Source organism: Mytilus edulis, chromosome 12 (assembly GCF_963676685.1).
Source record: "Mytilus edulis chromosome 12, xbMytEdul2.2, whole genome shotgun sequence".
NCBI lineage: Eukaryota > Metazoa > Mollusca > Bivalvia > Mytilida > Mytilidae > Mytilus > Mytilus edulis.
Window position 1 is genome coordinate 29226329 of NC_092355.1, and position 16568 is coordinate 29242896.

At 31.1% G+C, this 16568-nt stretch overlaps 1 protein-coding gene across 1 annotated transcript in view; it reads right to left on the reverse strand.

Annotated features, from left to right (window-relative positions):
* Nucleotides 1–5716: 5716 nt before the first annotated feature.
* The window catches only part of LOC139498208 (von Willebrand factor D and EGF domain-containing protein-like), a 31887-nt gene continuing 21035 nt past the window's right edge, over nucleotides 5717–16568 (reverse strand). The window contains exons 12-20 of the mRNA XM_071286561.1: nucleotides 14976–15111; nucleotides 14227–14317; nucleotides 13073–13248; nucleotides 12273–12541; nucleotides 11038–11155; nucleotides 9725–9839; nucleotides 8634–8761; nucleotides 7257–7374; nucleotides 5717–5984 (exon numbers count right to left, since the gene is read on the reverse strand). Of these exons, the coding sequence (XP_071142662.1) occupies nucleotides 5806–5984; nucleotides 7257–7374; nucleotides 8634–8761; nucleotides 9725–9839; nucleotides 11038–11155; nucleotides 12273–12541; nucleotides 13073–13248; nucleotides 14227–14317; nucleotides 14976–15111 (1330 nt within the window). The 3' untranslated portion in view covers nucleotides 5717–5805. The remainder of the gene's footprint in view (nucleotides 5985–7256; nucleotides 7375–8633; nucleotides 8762–9724; nucleotides 9840–11037; nucleotides 11156–12272; nucleotides 12542–13072; nucleotides 13249–14226; nucleotides 14318–14975; nucleotides 15112–16568) is intronic.

Sequence of the window (16568 nt, forward strand, 5' to 3'; positions counted from 1 at the left end):
CAGAAAAGATCTCAAAAAGAACCTATATTGTCTTTTAACTATTTATGTTTATCAGTTGTAAGCTTGATTGACTAAATGCTTCTTAACGTGAACCGAGAGCGTCACTGATGAGTCTTGTGTAGACGTAACGTGCGTCTTGCGTACTAAATTATCATCCTGGTACCTTTGATAACTATTTCTAATATCAGACATACATTCAGGTTGATACCATACTAATGTAATATTTCGATTGCGTTTTACTTATCGCACACTAGTGGTCAAATGTTTAATATGCTTACTGTCGAATACATGTCACTATCTAAAGAAGATTTAGTACCCTGTCTGGATTTTGGACTGATATTCAACCATCGATGAAATAGTGTTGCATAAACTAATCATTTATTAGAAAGCATTATATATTACGACTACAATCTCTGATTCTGTATTGAACGCATAAAAAAACACCTTAGACTGTTTAAAGTATTTTATCTACAAATTATTTTAACTAATATGTATTTGCTTATTCATCATTGTTAGTACTTATTTTAATTCGAAATCGATAAAAGATTAGTTTAACATTATATACACTTTTTATTCCACTACTGCTGTGACATTGAGAAAGAAAAAAAAACAAAAAAAAAAAAGTAAATGACAATATATTCAAAGTTTGTGAAAGGTGAATTAAAAACATTGAATTCAATTAAATATCAATCTTCTTGACTGAATGACTCTTTACTTTTTATATTTCATATTTTGAAAAATGCATTGATGTCAGTTTATTGAAGAACCTGATGATGGTGAAGTACATTTGTTTTGTATTAACTGATAAAAGGGAAGCCCTAAAACAAGTTTTACGATAAAACAATAGCGGGATGTATCAGCACAAAGCCACGCCACATGCATCAAAGTAACACCAAAAGGCATATGATACAGACAAATAACATCAGCCAAAAGAAATAGGAATACGAAGATAACAAAAACATCTGTGAATCGGTCAAATAACTCGTGATGACGTTCGTTAAATTTATAAAGGAACGATTCAATTTCATCATTTGGAACTCTAGGTGTAATAGCTTCCTTGTGAGCAGCAATCACCTATCAGGAAATCATGATAGACAAGTTAGGTCCTAGAATATCGCATCAATTCGAAAATGTATACCCGTAAGCAGGCACTGCTGGAATGTTGCTACATAGAAATGAAAAGTTCACGATTTGGACGCTTACATCATCTTTTTCGTCGTAAAGTTCAGCTTTTCAACCGACCCTTTTTGTCAATTTCTAGATGTCAGATATTGCATATAATATATCAATTATAACAAATCATTTATAAATATCAATTTAAAATGACCAGTTGGTACTACACTGAATATCACATTGAAAAGCAGTTCGAAGGATTTACTTTGTCATGTTTGTGTGTAGGGTATAACTAAGGATCACAAGATTCCGTTCACACAACGGTATATTGTCGGCTCATCCGCATGATCGAGGAAACAAAATTCTATTAGGTACTCGCTATAAAAAAGGGGTTTTCAAAAATACTGTAAAACTGTTTACTCGCGTAGTGGAATTAAATAGATGCAGGATCCAAAAAACTCGAAAAGAAATTCGGAATAATTTTAAATCTTGATCTTTCTCTGTAACTAGTTCTATCAAAACGTGTTATGTTTCAGCCCTATGTACCATCATTTCCCATATGAAATTAAAAAAAATAGTTGCATAAAAAATTATTAGCATACCCTATACATTAATTACTTTAGGATACCATACTATGTTTTTTGTTTAAAGTGATCGAAAAAGGTAACACATGATACACATAGGAACACGTGATTAGTAAGCTGGAGTTTCTTATTGATAAGACATTTGTGGAACATGGAGGTAAATTACTTCAATAAGTTGTCGACACTCCTATTCGACATAATTGTGTGCCTCTTCATGCCGACCTCTTCCTATTTTTATACAAATCAGAGTTCTTTTAGACACCAGTCAAGACAAGAAGATAAAATAACCCAGATTATTAAATTTTAAATTCATATATATTGATGATGTTCTTTCAAATAAAAATCCAAATTTTTTCTAATAACATTCCATTAATGTATATCACCAGAACTAGAAATTAAAGAAACAATAGACACGGCTATATCTCCCTCATTTAAGACTTCTACCTTGATTTAACATAAGTGGTCATCTCATTTCAAGAAATCTATGAAAAAAAATTATTTTAAAATTATCAATTGCCCAACCTTAGTAAAAACATATACCAACTCCACCTGTATATGGGATATACAATACCCAATGTATTCGTTATTCAAGAGCTTGCAGCTACTACTAGACTTTGTAAAACGTCACCATTTAATGGGCAGAATACGTATGAACCAGAATGTGTTATAGAACGTCGCGTCTTTTCTAAAACAAAGTTCATCGGAAAATATCAAGACTTTGTTTATGATTATTCTTTATCAACATCACAAATAATACACAATGATCTTGATGTGACAATTTAGATACTGACGTTGTTGACCATCTAAATAACGTTTTAGTCTATGCTTTTATTTGTCTTTGTCTTTGTATGTACTACTTTTACTGTTTAGTCATTATTTTGTCATGTTAATTTGACGTGCTCATTACTTCTGTCATTGTGTTGTTTTTTTGTAAACTTTTGATTTTGCTGGTGGACATGTTTGTTTTTTTTTTTTTTGCATATTTTTTTGTTTTATTAGGATCAATATTACAGTACAATTATAACTGTTGCACCCCTATTTTTGACATTTTGACCTATTATGTTTGTTCACAGATTGTCAGTTTAAAAGAATTTTATGCCATAGTCATAACAGTAAAAAGTTTGGCTAGCTTAAATACTAATACATCATTTTCTACAATAAATAATTCCTGTACCAAGTCAAGAATGTGACAGTTGTAATCAATTTGTTTAATGTGTTTGAGGTTACGACTTTTTTTTTTTGCGTTTTGGATAGGGACTTTCCGTATTGATTTTCTTCGTTTTTTGTTATTTTTTAAGGTAACATGTGTAAATCGGTACTTCTATTTACAGCTACTGACCACTTTGCTTCAAATATGTTAATTTGCTAACAGCTTACACAAGGTCTGAATTTTCGTCTTAAATGTACAAACAGTATTTAGAAATGAAAATTAATGAAATGGTTTTATTTATCAAAAATTTGACGTTGCCAAACAGTTATGTGTTCTTCTCATGTGTTTTTTTTTTTTTTTTTTTTTGTTTGGTTATTTGTCGATTATTTAATTTTTGTTTACGTATTGTATATGTTACAGTAAATAGATGAAATTAGGAATTACATGTTCTTACTAAACAATTCAGTAAATACCTGTAATTACTAGTCAATTTAGTAATTACATGTATTTACTGATTTGGTTCAGTGATTACAGGTAATCACTGATTTTTCTTGTCATTTTTACCGCTATTTACTAACTTGATATTTTTGTTTTAATATTTTTTTAAATATAATTCAAGAACCCTTATACTTTTTCACTTTATAAATTTCAAACGTCCGAAGCGCTTTTCTTGATTAACTTCATTAGGAATTCTTGATCACTTCAATATTTCTTAAAGAGAGACAAAATACAAAATAGGACTTTCATTGTATGTGAATGATTTTAAAATGGAATTTTTAAGCAATGGCAAATCCCCCTTTGCAGTACAGGAATTGTCTTTATTCATGTATGCCGATGATATCATTGTTCTCGAATTCTGTAAAAGTTACTAGTATAAATACGCCGACTCATTAGTGACCAGCACCTGTTTTTTACTCTTTGGTAGGGTTGTTGTCTTTTTGTCAGATTTCACATTTCCATTTTCATTTTTATTCGACATAATCACAACAGAGAAAGACACGCTATAAAATATCAATATCAAAGATACATATAACTAAAGACTTATGAAAATGAACCACACAGCAGTATGTGGTTGACCCTAGGTACTGCTGGTGGGTTAGCAGATCCTGCGCTACTTGTAGCACCTACTACCTAGGAATTATAAACACCACCATTGTCTACACAGGGAAATTTATTACATGTTCCAAGTCAGGAATATTACTGTTTGTTTTCTATTCATTTGATGTGTTTCAGCTTTTGAATTTACCAGTTGACGGTAAAAGTTAGAGGACTTTACGACACTAAATATCCATTAAGTTCGTTTTTTTTTATTCTTTTAATTACTTTTAAGATAGGCTCCAAACTGAAACTGCCAAAAGAAATAACATCTCTCAAACAAAATAACACTGCTAAAAACACAGGCACTTGTCTCAGAAATTGTTTTCCCTATATACCTTAATGTTATATTAAGGTATATATATAGGATTTTTTTTCTGAGACAAGTGCCTGTGACTAAAAACTACATCAAAGTTATAATGTACTGAAATGATAATGGGTGGTTTTTTTTTAATTCAAGAGTGTTTATAGATACAAAAAGATGTGGTATGAGTGCCAATGACAGAACTCTCCCTTAAAGCCACAATTTGTAAAAAATAACCCATTCAGTGGCGGATCCAGGGGAAGTGTTGGAAACCCCCTTTTTTGGACGATCAATGCATTTGAATGGGGATATATAGATGGAATCCATCCCCTCTTTGTCCTGGGGTGTGGAACCCCCTTTTTAAAATGGCTTGATACGCCTATGCCATTAAAGGTCAAAGTACGACCTTCAACACAGAGTATTGGCTCTCAATGTTTCAACCAAGTGGAGATATTTTAGGATATAAGTATAGGTTACTCCTTAGATAGCTGCAATCCCTAAACAGATTCTGGCAATTTTTAAGTTATTCTCCTTTTTTTAAAGATTTATCATCGTTCGTATTAGTTTTTGCGTTTTAAAATAAAATTTGCAAGCTAAACAACTAAAGATCGCTTCAATGGAATTCAGTTAATTGACAGTTTAATATATGTTTTTAAAAAAGATCTTTGCATAGCAAGTGCTCAGCATATGTTAAATAACGTATCACAGAAATTAAATATTTCCAAAAAAATCATTTTTTTTTTCAAATATAGTAATATATTTAGCAAGGGTACATTATGTTTGTGTGTTTTTTTTTAAACTGATATCCTTAAATCACATAATAATGTGCTGATAAGCATTATTTGCTTAAAGTATTACAAGAATAGAAGAATAAATGTCGTTGATAAGGTTAGTAAATAGCTGTAAAAATATTTTAAAATTAGTAATTACTGGTAATAACTGGGCAGTTTCAGGAATTACTTGTATTTACTAAGTGCATCAGGAATTACATGTAATCCTTACATTTTAGTGATTACATGTAATTCCTAATTTCACCTATTCACTGTAACATATATATACTGAAATCTTATGTGACTGTCGTATTTATATAGATTTAGCTAGCTTTAAAACCAGGTTTAATCCATCATTTTCTACATAAGAAAAGGTCAGGAAGATGAGAACTGTTATCTGTTCGTTTGTGTGTTTGAGCTTTTGATTTTGCCATTTGGAATTTTCTCGGGGTTAAGTATTCTTGTGATTTTAAAATCTTGAACATCTTAAACAAAAAATGTAGTCGCTAATTTTTCCAATTTGGTTAAGTATTTCCTTTAATTGGTAATGAAAGGTACCAGGATTATAATTTAGTACGCCAGGCGCGCGTTTCGTTTACATACATGTAAGATTCATCAGTTACGCTATATCAAAATATAAAGACAAACAAGTATAAAGTTGGAAAGAGCATTTAAGATGGAGAAAATTAACGCATTTCAGTAAGAAAACAACAGTTTTTATTATAATCATACATATTTCAATATTAAATATATCTGGGTGTTTTCACATTGATTTGTGTGCTCACATATTTAAATATCAAAAATATCCGGGTATTTTCCACACTTATCTGTATGTGTGCAATCAACACACTGATGCGGCGACTTGGATGCGCATGGACAGCCAGCATTCTGACAACAGGCACATGTAAACGCTCCCGGGTCGTCTACACATAAACATCCGGTTAAACTTGCAGTGAAATGATCTATTTCTAAAATATAACATATGTTGATATGGCATAGTTAACTTGAAAAGTTAAATGGAAAACCATAATTGTTCATATTTCTGTTTTTATTACTTCCGAAAAAGTCAGGTTTGATACATATTCGCTATTATTATCATTTGATTATAAGTCAAATTCGATGTCAGTCCTGCAATACGACAATTGTGGTTTTAAAAAATACGAAAACCAAGTTACCTTGTAACCAGGACCGCTCTACATTGATTCATAAAATATTATCTATCTTTGTTTCCTGATATAAACAATACATATTAAATATATTTGAGAATAAAGTACGCATACCATTTTGTTTATTCTGCATCATTTAACAGTACCAGCATGTCATTCTGTTATACAAATAATTAAATCATCACTACATCATTATTTGTTTTTGTTGTTGTTATATGTCACAAACTGTATAGTTTATATGGCAATAAAACTTTGAATTGAATTGAAATTGAATTGAATTGAATTGAATTGAATTGAATTGAATTGAATTTACAAATCCGCAGTTGTCATATTCTAGCCTGGCTCGTTTTTACTATATTATTTGAACGTATAAACCAAAACTGAATTTTTTCACATAAGTATTTAAATATATATGGGTGCCTGATAAATCAGTAATTGTTTTTGTTTGCCATGATGGATGATTTGATACAAATTACAGCAATATTAGATCACTAACACTGGAACACAATGACTACATAATGTTGTCCGCACCCATGTAGAATGCCAGCATGTCTTTTTTTACTCAAAATATCGATGATATAAAACAAAGTGGTGGTTTTGATACCTCGGGGTATTTTCTTTAACAAACAGATTCGATTGCATCAACAGGAGCTGACAATATATGAATTTTATCATGTAAATTCAAATTTCTTCATAATAAATCCAAAATCAGGACATATTGTATAATATATATGCCATCAATATTGAAACACAACTACAATCTTTTGTCGGCTTCAATCAATGAACAAATATAATTCCTTGCCAAATCTCCTGAGATTCTATTAATACAGCTGGTACATTAAATCTAATAAATATTTTCAATAAATAAGCAAAATGATGACTTTTTGAGCATCATTAATCAGTCTTAGGACCAAGTCTGCTTTTTAACTTAACACAAATTATGCCCTAGGACCGGTCACAGCAGTCATCAAACCTGTCCTAAGTTAATTTCAACCAGTCATATAGTCTGCTTATTAAGTTAACTAGCTGTACAGGTTAGGACCGCACCTATCTGTACATTTATTTAATACATACCTTGTACGCGTTGATCTATGGTCCAGCTATTTTGGGATACAGATGGATTGCAAATTTGCTGTTTAGAATTCTGCTCTCCTTTTCTTATACATTTGTTGTCTATTTGACATATGTTTGACTAATAAATACATAAATAAATATTTAATCATAATTTAAACTATCCCTCACTGTATATAATGAGACCAACTTTTGAGGAAATAATCACTCGAATTGTATATGTTTCTGCAATATCTTACACTACTCCTAACAAATACAGTGTATGCCGTTACATACTGTCAGTAGTAATGATATTTATACCGAACTTTTTAGTCAACTGGATTTACTAAATATTTTGAAACCATAAATGATTTTGGTAGATTGATATCAGTAGTTTTATGGTAATGGTTTTGTTGTACAAAACCAAATAATCTTCAAAAAAATCTCTATTATGTATTCGTTTCTTTTTTGGTTAAAACTTCTAATTGTATGGGGTATATACGTATGCTGTTTATTTTTGAAATGACACAATCGAAGAAATACTACTGATAATCACCATAGTGGAAACAACAAAGGACAGTGATAAAAAATAACAATATTTAAGGTAGTACCTAACACTACACATGCTACAGGAGATAACTTTGTAAAGTCAGCTAAACGTTTTAATTACGTTGTGTTGTAAAATTAATATAAAGCTTCTCAATGATCAAAATTGGTGTTTGTCAAACTGCTATATAACCAGTGAAATTTTTCCGACAAAACGGTTGGTTCAAAATTTTTGAAATTTTTATATTTTTGTTCAAGGGTCAAAGTAAATACTTTGACAAAATTTTATGAAAATTAAACGAGCCAAATTAATTTTAGTGAAAGTGTTGGGTACCACCGTAAGGGTGTACTTAGTTGAGGTTTTGTCATTTGAGTCAAATGTTCGAACTCCTTGGTGTTTTTTCCATACAATACAAGGTAAATATTTTGTCCTATAGCACCCATTTTTTTTCATACAAGATTTAATAACTCATAAAAGGTCATTTTACAAAATTATAGCAGACTGTTGATTTTCTTTCTTTTGATTTGAGACCCACATAATACCAATGCAAATGTAAGGTAAAAGTTCGAGTCGGCCTTTTTCCTCCATATTTTAAATAACAAATATCTCGAAAAGGAGCCCAATGACCTATAAATAGTTTTAGCTTATTTTGATGCTTAACCAATGCGTTTCTGACTTATAGTTTCAATTTTAGATTCTTGATTTATTTAATTTCACCTAAGTACATCCTTAATAGATATCAAAGGTATTAGATTTATAATTGAATACGTTAGACTCGTTTCTCGTACTTATATTATCAGTGATGCTCATAGCACTGTTTTAGGAATATCAAACTACGATTATCTTGTAAATACCTTCATAGTACAATTGCCTTCTTCGTTGCATGCTTGACACAATGAGTCAAATATTATTAAAGTTTCTGCATTACTGTACTGTTGTCCGTCTGTTGTTATACTTATTTTGAATCCCCCAACAACTGCACCTGTAAATTGTAATTAGGAGATAGTGTATGCTTGCCATTGAGACCACTATCGACCACGTTTAAATGGAGTTGGTGTAAGGAATAACAAACAACCGTATGCTTTTGATGACCACTATTGTTGCAATTTTGTCTGAAGTCTTTTTTGTAGTAAAACGACAAAAAAACAAAAACGTATTGAAACTTGAACACGATTTTTCATAACCTCTTACCTCATTAAGTAACATTGATGAATTTAAGTGGTTTGTTTTAAAGGCATTTTGAATAAATCCACAATTTAATTGTAATATGTATCTAACGATATGAATTATTCTGGGTTTTGCCCTAAATGGCAAGTTTTGTATAAGGTATTTGTCTTTATTTGAAATTAACCAGACATTAGTTGAACCTCAAAGTTGATAAGATGATTAATGCACTTGATGTTTTATCAGTTTATCAGTAGTATTTACAATCTTAAACATTTCCTGCAGGTTTCAACGAAAGCCTGGTATATGTATGATATGTAACTCTCTCATTAGGTGCGATTCTATCACGAAGGGAACAAACTAAGTAAAACAATCAAATATAACAACAAGTACTTTTTTTTATATCAAAAATATATTATTACTCCAACTTAACTTGTGATTACCAAATTATTAAACTTGTATACGTCCGACAATGGAGGAAATTGCTATTAATTTAATCATAAAACAAATGTATGATGTACTAATCAAACTAAATTATATGATGTATAAGTTACAGGATCTGCTTACTATTCCGGAGCACCAGATATCATCCAAGTTTTTGGTGTGGTCTATGTTGCTTAATCTTTAGTTTTGTATGTTATGTCTTATATACTATTATTTGTCTGTTTGTCGTTTTCGTTTTAGTCATGGCGTTGTCAGTTTATTTTCGATCTATACGTTGTACATCCCCCCTGTCATCTTTCGCCCCTCTTTTAAAACAAGCGTCTGTTTAATATCTTACCGTTTGATACACCCGAAGGTGGCAAAGGACACTCTAATTCATTAAAACTTGTGAACATTCCCTTTACAAGTATGTCGCCTTTTCCTTTGTCGTCTACAAGTTTTCCATTTTCCATCTAACAGAAAACAATTAAAATTGAAGCAAATAGGTTAACCATAATGACCCTTGACATATTGCTTTTAGATAGAAACTTATATTAAATATTCCTAACCGATGTTTGTGTAGGTGTGTTTTGTAAAAATTTTGACAGTTTCGGATGTACCTCGCACATAGACGCACCATGGTAAATAAATGTTGTTTCCTATTCTAAAAGTATTTTGATTAAAGTAAAGAAATGTTAAGATAGTTGAGATTATATAAGATTTTAAATGTGTAATTTTCCATGTTTTATTAGTTTTCGGTTGACAGTGATATTCGTTGGACAAGGCAGCGTAACAAATTTCTGTATGACTGAAAACTGTATATGTTTTATTACTTGTCACAGCTTCTGAAATTCAAATATGTGACACTGAAAAGTTAGTAAACGAAAAATATGATACATAGGAAAGAAATTGTTTAAAAAATTTAGTGCAAACAATATTTTGATATTATGTTTAAAACCTTTCAGACTTTAGTTAGAATGTATACATACCATAGACCATGTAGACTTGTGTGTCCATATTCAACATGGTATGCTTTTTCTATCAAACTTAACAGACAATGATAATCAATTGTTTTCAAAAACAGAAAGTATTTGATAAACTGCGAGTAAAACTTCTTAATAGAACTCTTGAACATTACATTTTTACCACACAATTTATTATGTTGAGACATTTCAAATAATTTATCAAAAATTGCCATACAGATTTTATCTACTGTGTCAACAATTAAACATGGTAAAGATCTTGCGGTAGTTAAAATGCCAATTTAACAAATTAACATTTTCTGAGAAGGCCTATTGAAATAGGACAAGGTAGTATGATTGCCAATACGACAACTCTCCACTAAAAACTAATTGACATAGAATGTAACAACCATAGGTCACTATACAGTATTGTACAATAAACGAGACCCGAACTATAAAAGGTTTAGAAATTTTGACAGACGTTAAAACATTCAAATGGGAATACGAAATTCGATACAAAACAAGAAAAAACAAACTATTGAAATCAGCTGCAATTACTGTGAAATAAAATTATGTTACACAAAACAGTCGTAATATTATTATTACGTTATTGCTTATTATCAATTATTTTTAGCATTTTAAATCCAACGGCATATGGCTCTTGTGGGTGTTGATTACGATTTCAACATTTTTGTTTATGTAATCTCACCTTTACGTATCTTATACGACACTGTAAGTCAGGACTGTACATCAGATTGTCTGCTATAACATATGCAGTTCGACAGTCTTCCTGACGAATATCACATAAACTATCTACGTCATCCTCTCTGGAAATAATGGTATTACAAGGGTTACATTCTGAACTATGAATAACGTTCAGTGATACAATACAGATTCAGAAAACATTTGTATTTTACAATGATTTAAACAGTTTCAAAATCGATTTTTCAAAAACCAGACAAATCTAGCTGCGCCAGGGTGCAAAGTTTCCTCTAATTAAAAGAAATGATAGATTTGCACTTGTTTGTGGATTGGAGACAAGTTATTGTAACTTATATTAATTCCTTTCTAATTGTCGGTTGCGAGAACTGGCTAGTTGCGGCATTAGCCTGTTATTTTTTTCAAAATCTACAAGAGTGTCTTTTACGTGGCTTTTCCTTCATACGGGTCAGCTATTTATCGTTCCATTCCGACGAACTATCGTCGTTTCTCAAGACCATATTCGTAATTGGTATCAAGGGAGAGCCAAAAATGCAGTCCCTGCATTTTTCTCGCCGAAACTGGGATTGAACCAGGAACCTTTGTGTCAGTAGTCAGATGCGATAACCACTACACAACGGCTTTTCTTACATCAACTTTGGTAACCTTCGAAGATTTATGAAAGATTCAAGGCCTAAAATTCGTCTCAAATTTGATGCACAGTTTATTGTGTTCAATTTGTAGCATAAATCAGTAGTAGTGACATTGCGGTGGAATAGCGTTTTCAGTTTAATATGTTCAGCATGCGAAATTCGTATGCCTAAAAAGATTTAAACATGGGTGACTGTAACTAAGACCATGTATACTCGTTGCAACTGAAGAACCAGTTCGTTTATATCTTTATCAGGAACGATTATACCTAAATGATTAAAAACAAAGTATTATAACTGCATTACCACATGAAGCTGTATGATCGAAGAAAAACAAGCATACAAGCGAAGCATAATCGATCGTATGTAATTTTTTTATCAAATATTACTCAATTTGTTAACTAACGATTAAATTCAAAATCATGGCCTAGGTCACGACGACTTGACTTATGGAATCCTCTGGGTTCAACTTACGAATAGTATCCGTATACTTAATTGTGTACTTATTTAACACAGTTAATAACTTGTTGATGCTTTGTTTTTTCTTTTCTTTCATTTGAACTACCTTTATTTATCAATGCTCTCTTACCCATACCCATAAACAAAATGAATTAATGGAACAGATCCAACTTTTACTGAACAGTCTGGTCCATGATATCCACTGTTGCAAATACATTGACCTTGATTACATTTTCCTTTCATGCTACATTCACTTGGACAAATATCGGAAGTGACGTAATCCGGAAGTACTAATTGACCATTTTTTCCTGTGACGTAGTATTTTATATCCCCAGCAATTGTTATCTGGCAAGCTTCATTATAGACAAGTACAAAGTTATCCAAAAAAGTAAGACTGTCTGTAATCTACAAATAAAAAAACTAAACCCAATGAATATGTCAAAAATAAACTATGAATAGACGTTATTTCAAATATTTGTGTTGTTGTGTTTGACATATTTGAAATGATCATGAGACTTGAATAATGTACCATTAGGCGACACTCCTTATCATAGAAAATATAATTAAATGAAATATGTTACATTTGTAGTAGCTGTTAGATACATCGTAAATAAACAGGTGTTTCATTAAATAGAAAGGTCTAAAGGCAATAAAAGTTATCATCTATTGTATTATTATCTCAAGATACCCTCGATGATGTCCATACATGTACTAGTATTTAGGAATTAGTCAAAATATGCAAAGACCTAATTCATGGTTATATGACTTTAAAATGATATATATTATGTAAACTTCATGGTCACTTGAATATGTTACAAGTTTATCTTTATTTATTGTAATGCTGATAAATGAACAAAGTATAGTGATATGCTGAAATGACACTCTTCAGTGCTTTTACAAAAGATTTTAAACGCAATATTGCTTATACAATCAAACCTTGATATCCTCTGTACAGCTATCCAACAAAACCGTGTAGTCATCAACATTTTCTCTGCAGTGGGGATATAAGGATGCTTTTTGGAATGCTTTCCTGCATACATTTATAGCATACGACAGTGTTTTGCCTGACTGTGTTGGCCAGGTAAGAATCGATCTTTTGCGGATATTGTCTTCTGCAAACACAACATTGGCAATTTCAATATATAATGAATCATGGGTAATTCCATAGTTCGTATCCAAAATTTAAAAAAACGTCACATATTTGGTTAAATTTCATTTGTTTGTGACATGTTCACCAATCACGACGTTTTTGGTGTACACTTTTGAAAATATTACCCAGAATGCATCTGAAATGGCGAAACGGTTTGAACAATACAAGATAACTTGGTTATTTACTATTTCTATCATCAAGGCAATACTTTATACAAAAGACATTGTTTACAAATTGTATGCTCCTGATGTTCATGTTGTAACCATTAACTTATGATTGTTTTTGTTGTATTTTCTTCTTTTTGTAACGTGTTGAGTACTACCCTTATTGCTAGTTCATTCAATAAGAGATATGAAATACTCATAATCAAAAGTAAGAAATAAACTAACAACGCCATGGCAAACAAAACAAACCAACAAAAGTCAAACGATTGTATACAAAACATAGAAAACAAAAGACAAAGCAACATGAAGTCCCAAACAAAATGGGGGGGGGGGGGTGATTCCAGTTGCTCTGGACATTATTTTTAATTCAAAATTGATTGGTTTATGTTTCAAACAAACAATATAAAAGTGATAATAATCAATGCTGAACTTGACCTCAATATTATCATCAATATAACAAATTAAAATTTGAAAAGCTTTGTTTGAACGGTTCACAAGTTAAATCATAGACGCAACTGGAAACAAAATTTTACAATCTTTCTTTAACCATAACTCTTGAACGGTAAGACTGAACATCGTCAATATCAAACTTTATTTTTATAACAGTAGCATGTTAGTGTTTATCAAGTATAATGTTCTCGCTATTTTGAATTGCTGCTGTGAATTAACATATTAAAATTATATTCCTCCATGATTATTATGAAAGCAACTAATTTAGTATTTCGTAAAGAAAAACTAGCTATTACTTTAACAAGGAATACAATAATCTGTGTCACCTGTTCGTTGAGTTTCTGTCTTGAAACTTCGCTTTCCATTTGTTTGTTTCTTTGGTGGAAGAAGTGGTAATCCTTTGTTACCATTAAATACCTGAAACATTTGAGTTCATATAGTGAAAATCGTTCAAAGCTGTTGTAGCAAAGTAAAGTTTTGTGAAGGTTTGACCGTTTTGTTTGTTCATTATAAGATTTCAGTTATCAATCATCAAATAAACCTCTATCGATATCATGATATGCTATTTTTTTTTTTTTAGATTTGATGAATACGCTGAAGATTAAACATATATCTAATATATACGTGTTTCTCGTTTCTCGTTTTGTTTATATAGATTAGACCGTTGGTTTTCCCGTTTGAATGGTTTTACACTAGTAATTTTGGGGCCCTTTATAGCTTGTTGTTCGGTGTGAGCTAAGGCTCCGTGTTGAAGGCCGTACTTTAACCTATAATGGTTTACTTTTTAAATTGTTATTTGTATGGAGAGTTGTCTCATTGGCACTCACACCACATCTTCCTATATCTATCACTTTAATCGTTTACAAATAATTCAGTTATTAAATCCAATACCATATTGGTATGGCTTATGTAATGTGTTATATTTTTTGTCGGATCCTTTGATCTTTAATTAGAAAACACTTTATGTTCTTGGTTTTTTAGACCTCTATTTTTCCACTAATACTTTCACATGCATATATATAACAATCTTTTCAGTGGAAAAAATATGTATTTTTTGTGCATGCATCAAAATTACCGATGTAAGTGGATTTTTGGCTGACCCTGAACAGGAAGTGACGTTTTGAAGACATTGACAATACTCGTGTCCTTTGCTGTACCGTTGGTCGATTACAGTTGACTTATTGTAAAACATAGACTGCGGTTTTGGTATGCTGAAATAAACAAAATATATATCAATGATTGTTTTCTTTATCCCGGCAATGTAAAGTAAGTATGTGATACCGCGTCTATCATTATTATGCACAGATGTTTAAAGGTACATTATAAATATGATTTTATTTATTTGCGTTCAGATAGTTATCATTCAAAATCGTTATTGTAATGAAAATGTATGTTCAAAAACATTAGCATTTGTCGAATTTACAGAACAGTCATAAGAATATATGATAAACGTTATTTATATCGACAAAAACAGTCTCATTATAAATGAAGACTAAACAGTCTAATTGAATGTGTTCTATTCTTGACCTTAAATTTGTGATAAACAGTTATCATTTTCATTTCTGTGTTAGCGTAAACACTATTTTATTTTAGGAATGACTGTAATATTTTTTCTGTCTATTCGAAATAACATACAAAATGTGGTGCATACTGAATAAGCGGCGTAACGAGTAATTTTAAAGTATACACCACATTTTTTTTTTTGGTCGAATAGACACAATTTGTTTTACAGTTATTTCTTATAATTAAATTCTAAATCATTTTTCAATCGGAGAAAACTATGAAAAAATGTTGATGACGTCACGGTCACATGACTAAATTATGTCTACGTGCTGATAAACAAAACAACGTCCGCCAATCAAAAGACGCGTTACATCCAAAAATAAATTATTATGGATTAAACAACTACAATGAATATTTACATTCACAAATAGGATTTAAAAAAAGGCAATACGTGCTTATATCAATCTGTCTCCTATTAGTCGACAGCAATCATAAATTTTGTTGATTACTGATTCATGATATTCAAACCAACATTCATTTATTTGTTCAATACACATGATTATAATGATGTTTCAAGTTTTAACTTAAAAACATGTTTTTTTTTATTCGTGCTGGAAAAATATAAGTTACTGTCTGTGTATAATAAAATTGTGAATGGAAATGGGGAGAGTGTCAAAGAGACGACAACCCGACCATAGAGCAGACAACAGCCGAAGGCCACCAAAGGGTATTGAATGCAGCGAGAAACTCCTGCTCCCAGAGGCGTCCGTCAGATAGCCCTAAACAAATATGTATACTAGTTCAGTGAGTATGGACGTCATACTAAACTCCAAATTATACACAAGAAACTAGAAATAAAAATTCATACTAGACTGACAAAGGCAAGAGGCTCGTGACTTGGGACAGGCACAAAATTGCAGAGGGGTTGAACATGTTCTTTTGTAAGTCATCAACCCTCCCTCTATACCTCTAGCCAATGTTGAAAAACAATACGCACAGTAACATGTATAGGAGTCAGACATGCGGCGAATTACGTTGGAATCTAATGTACTATATAACAATTACTTTCACAAAACTATCATTATATTACAATTAACTGTTCCTTTTACATATTAAATTTAAGTCTATATAATACATGTATCTGCCAAGTTTTCAAATGCACAAG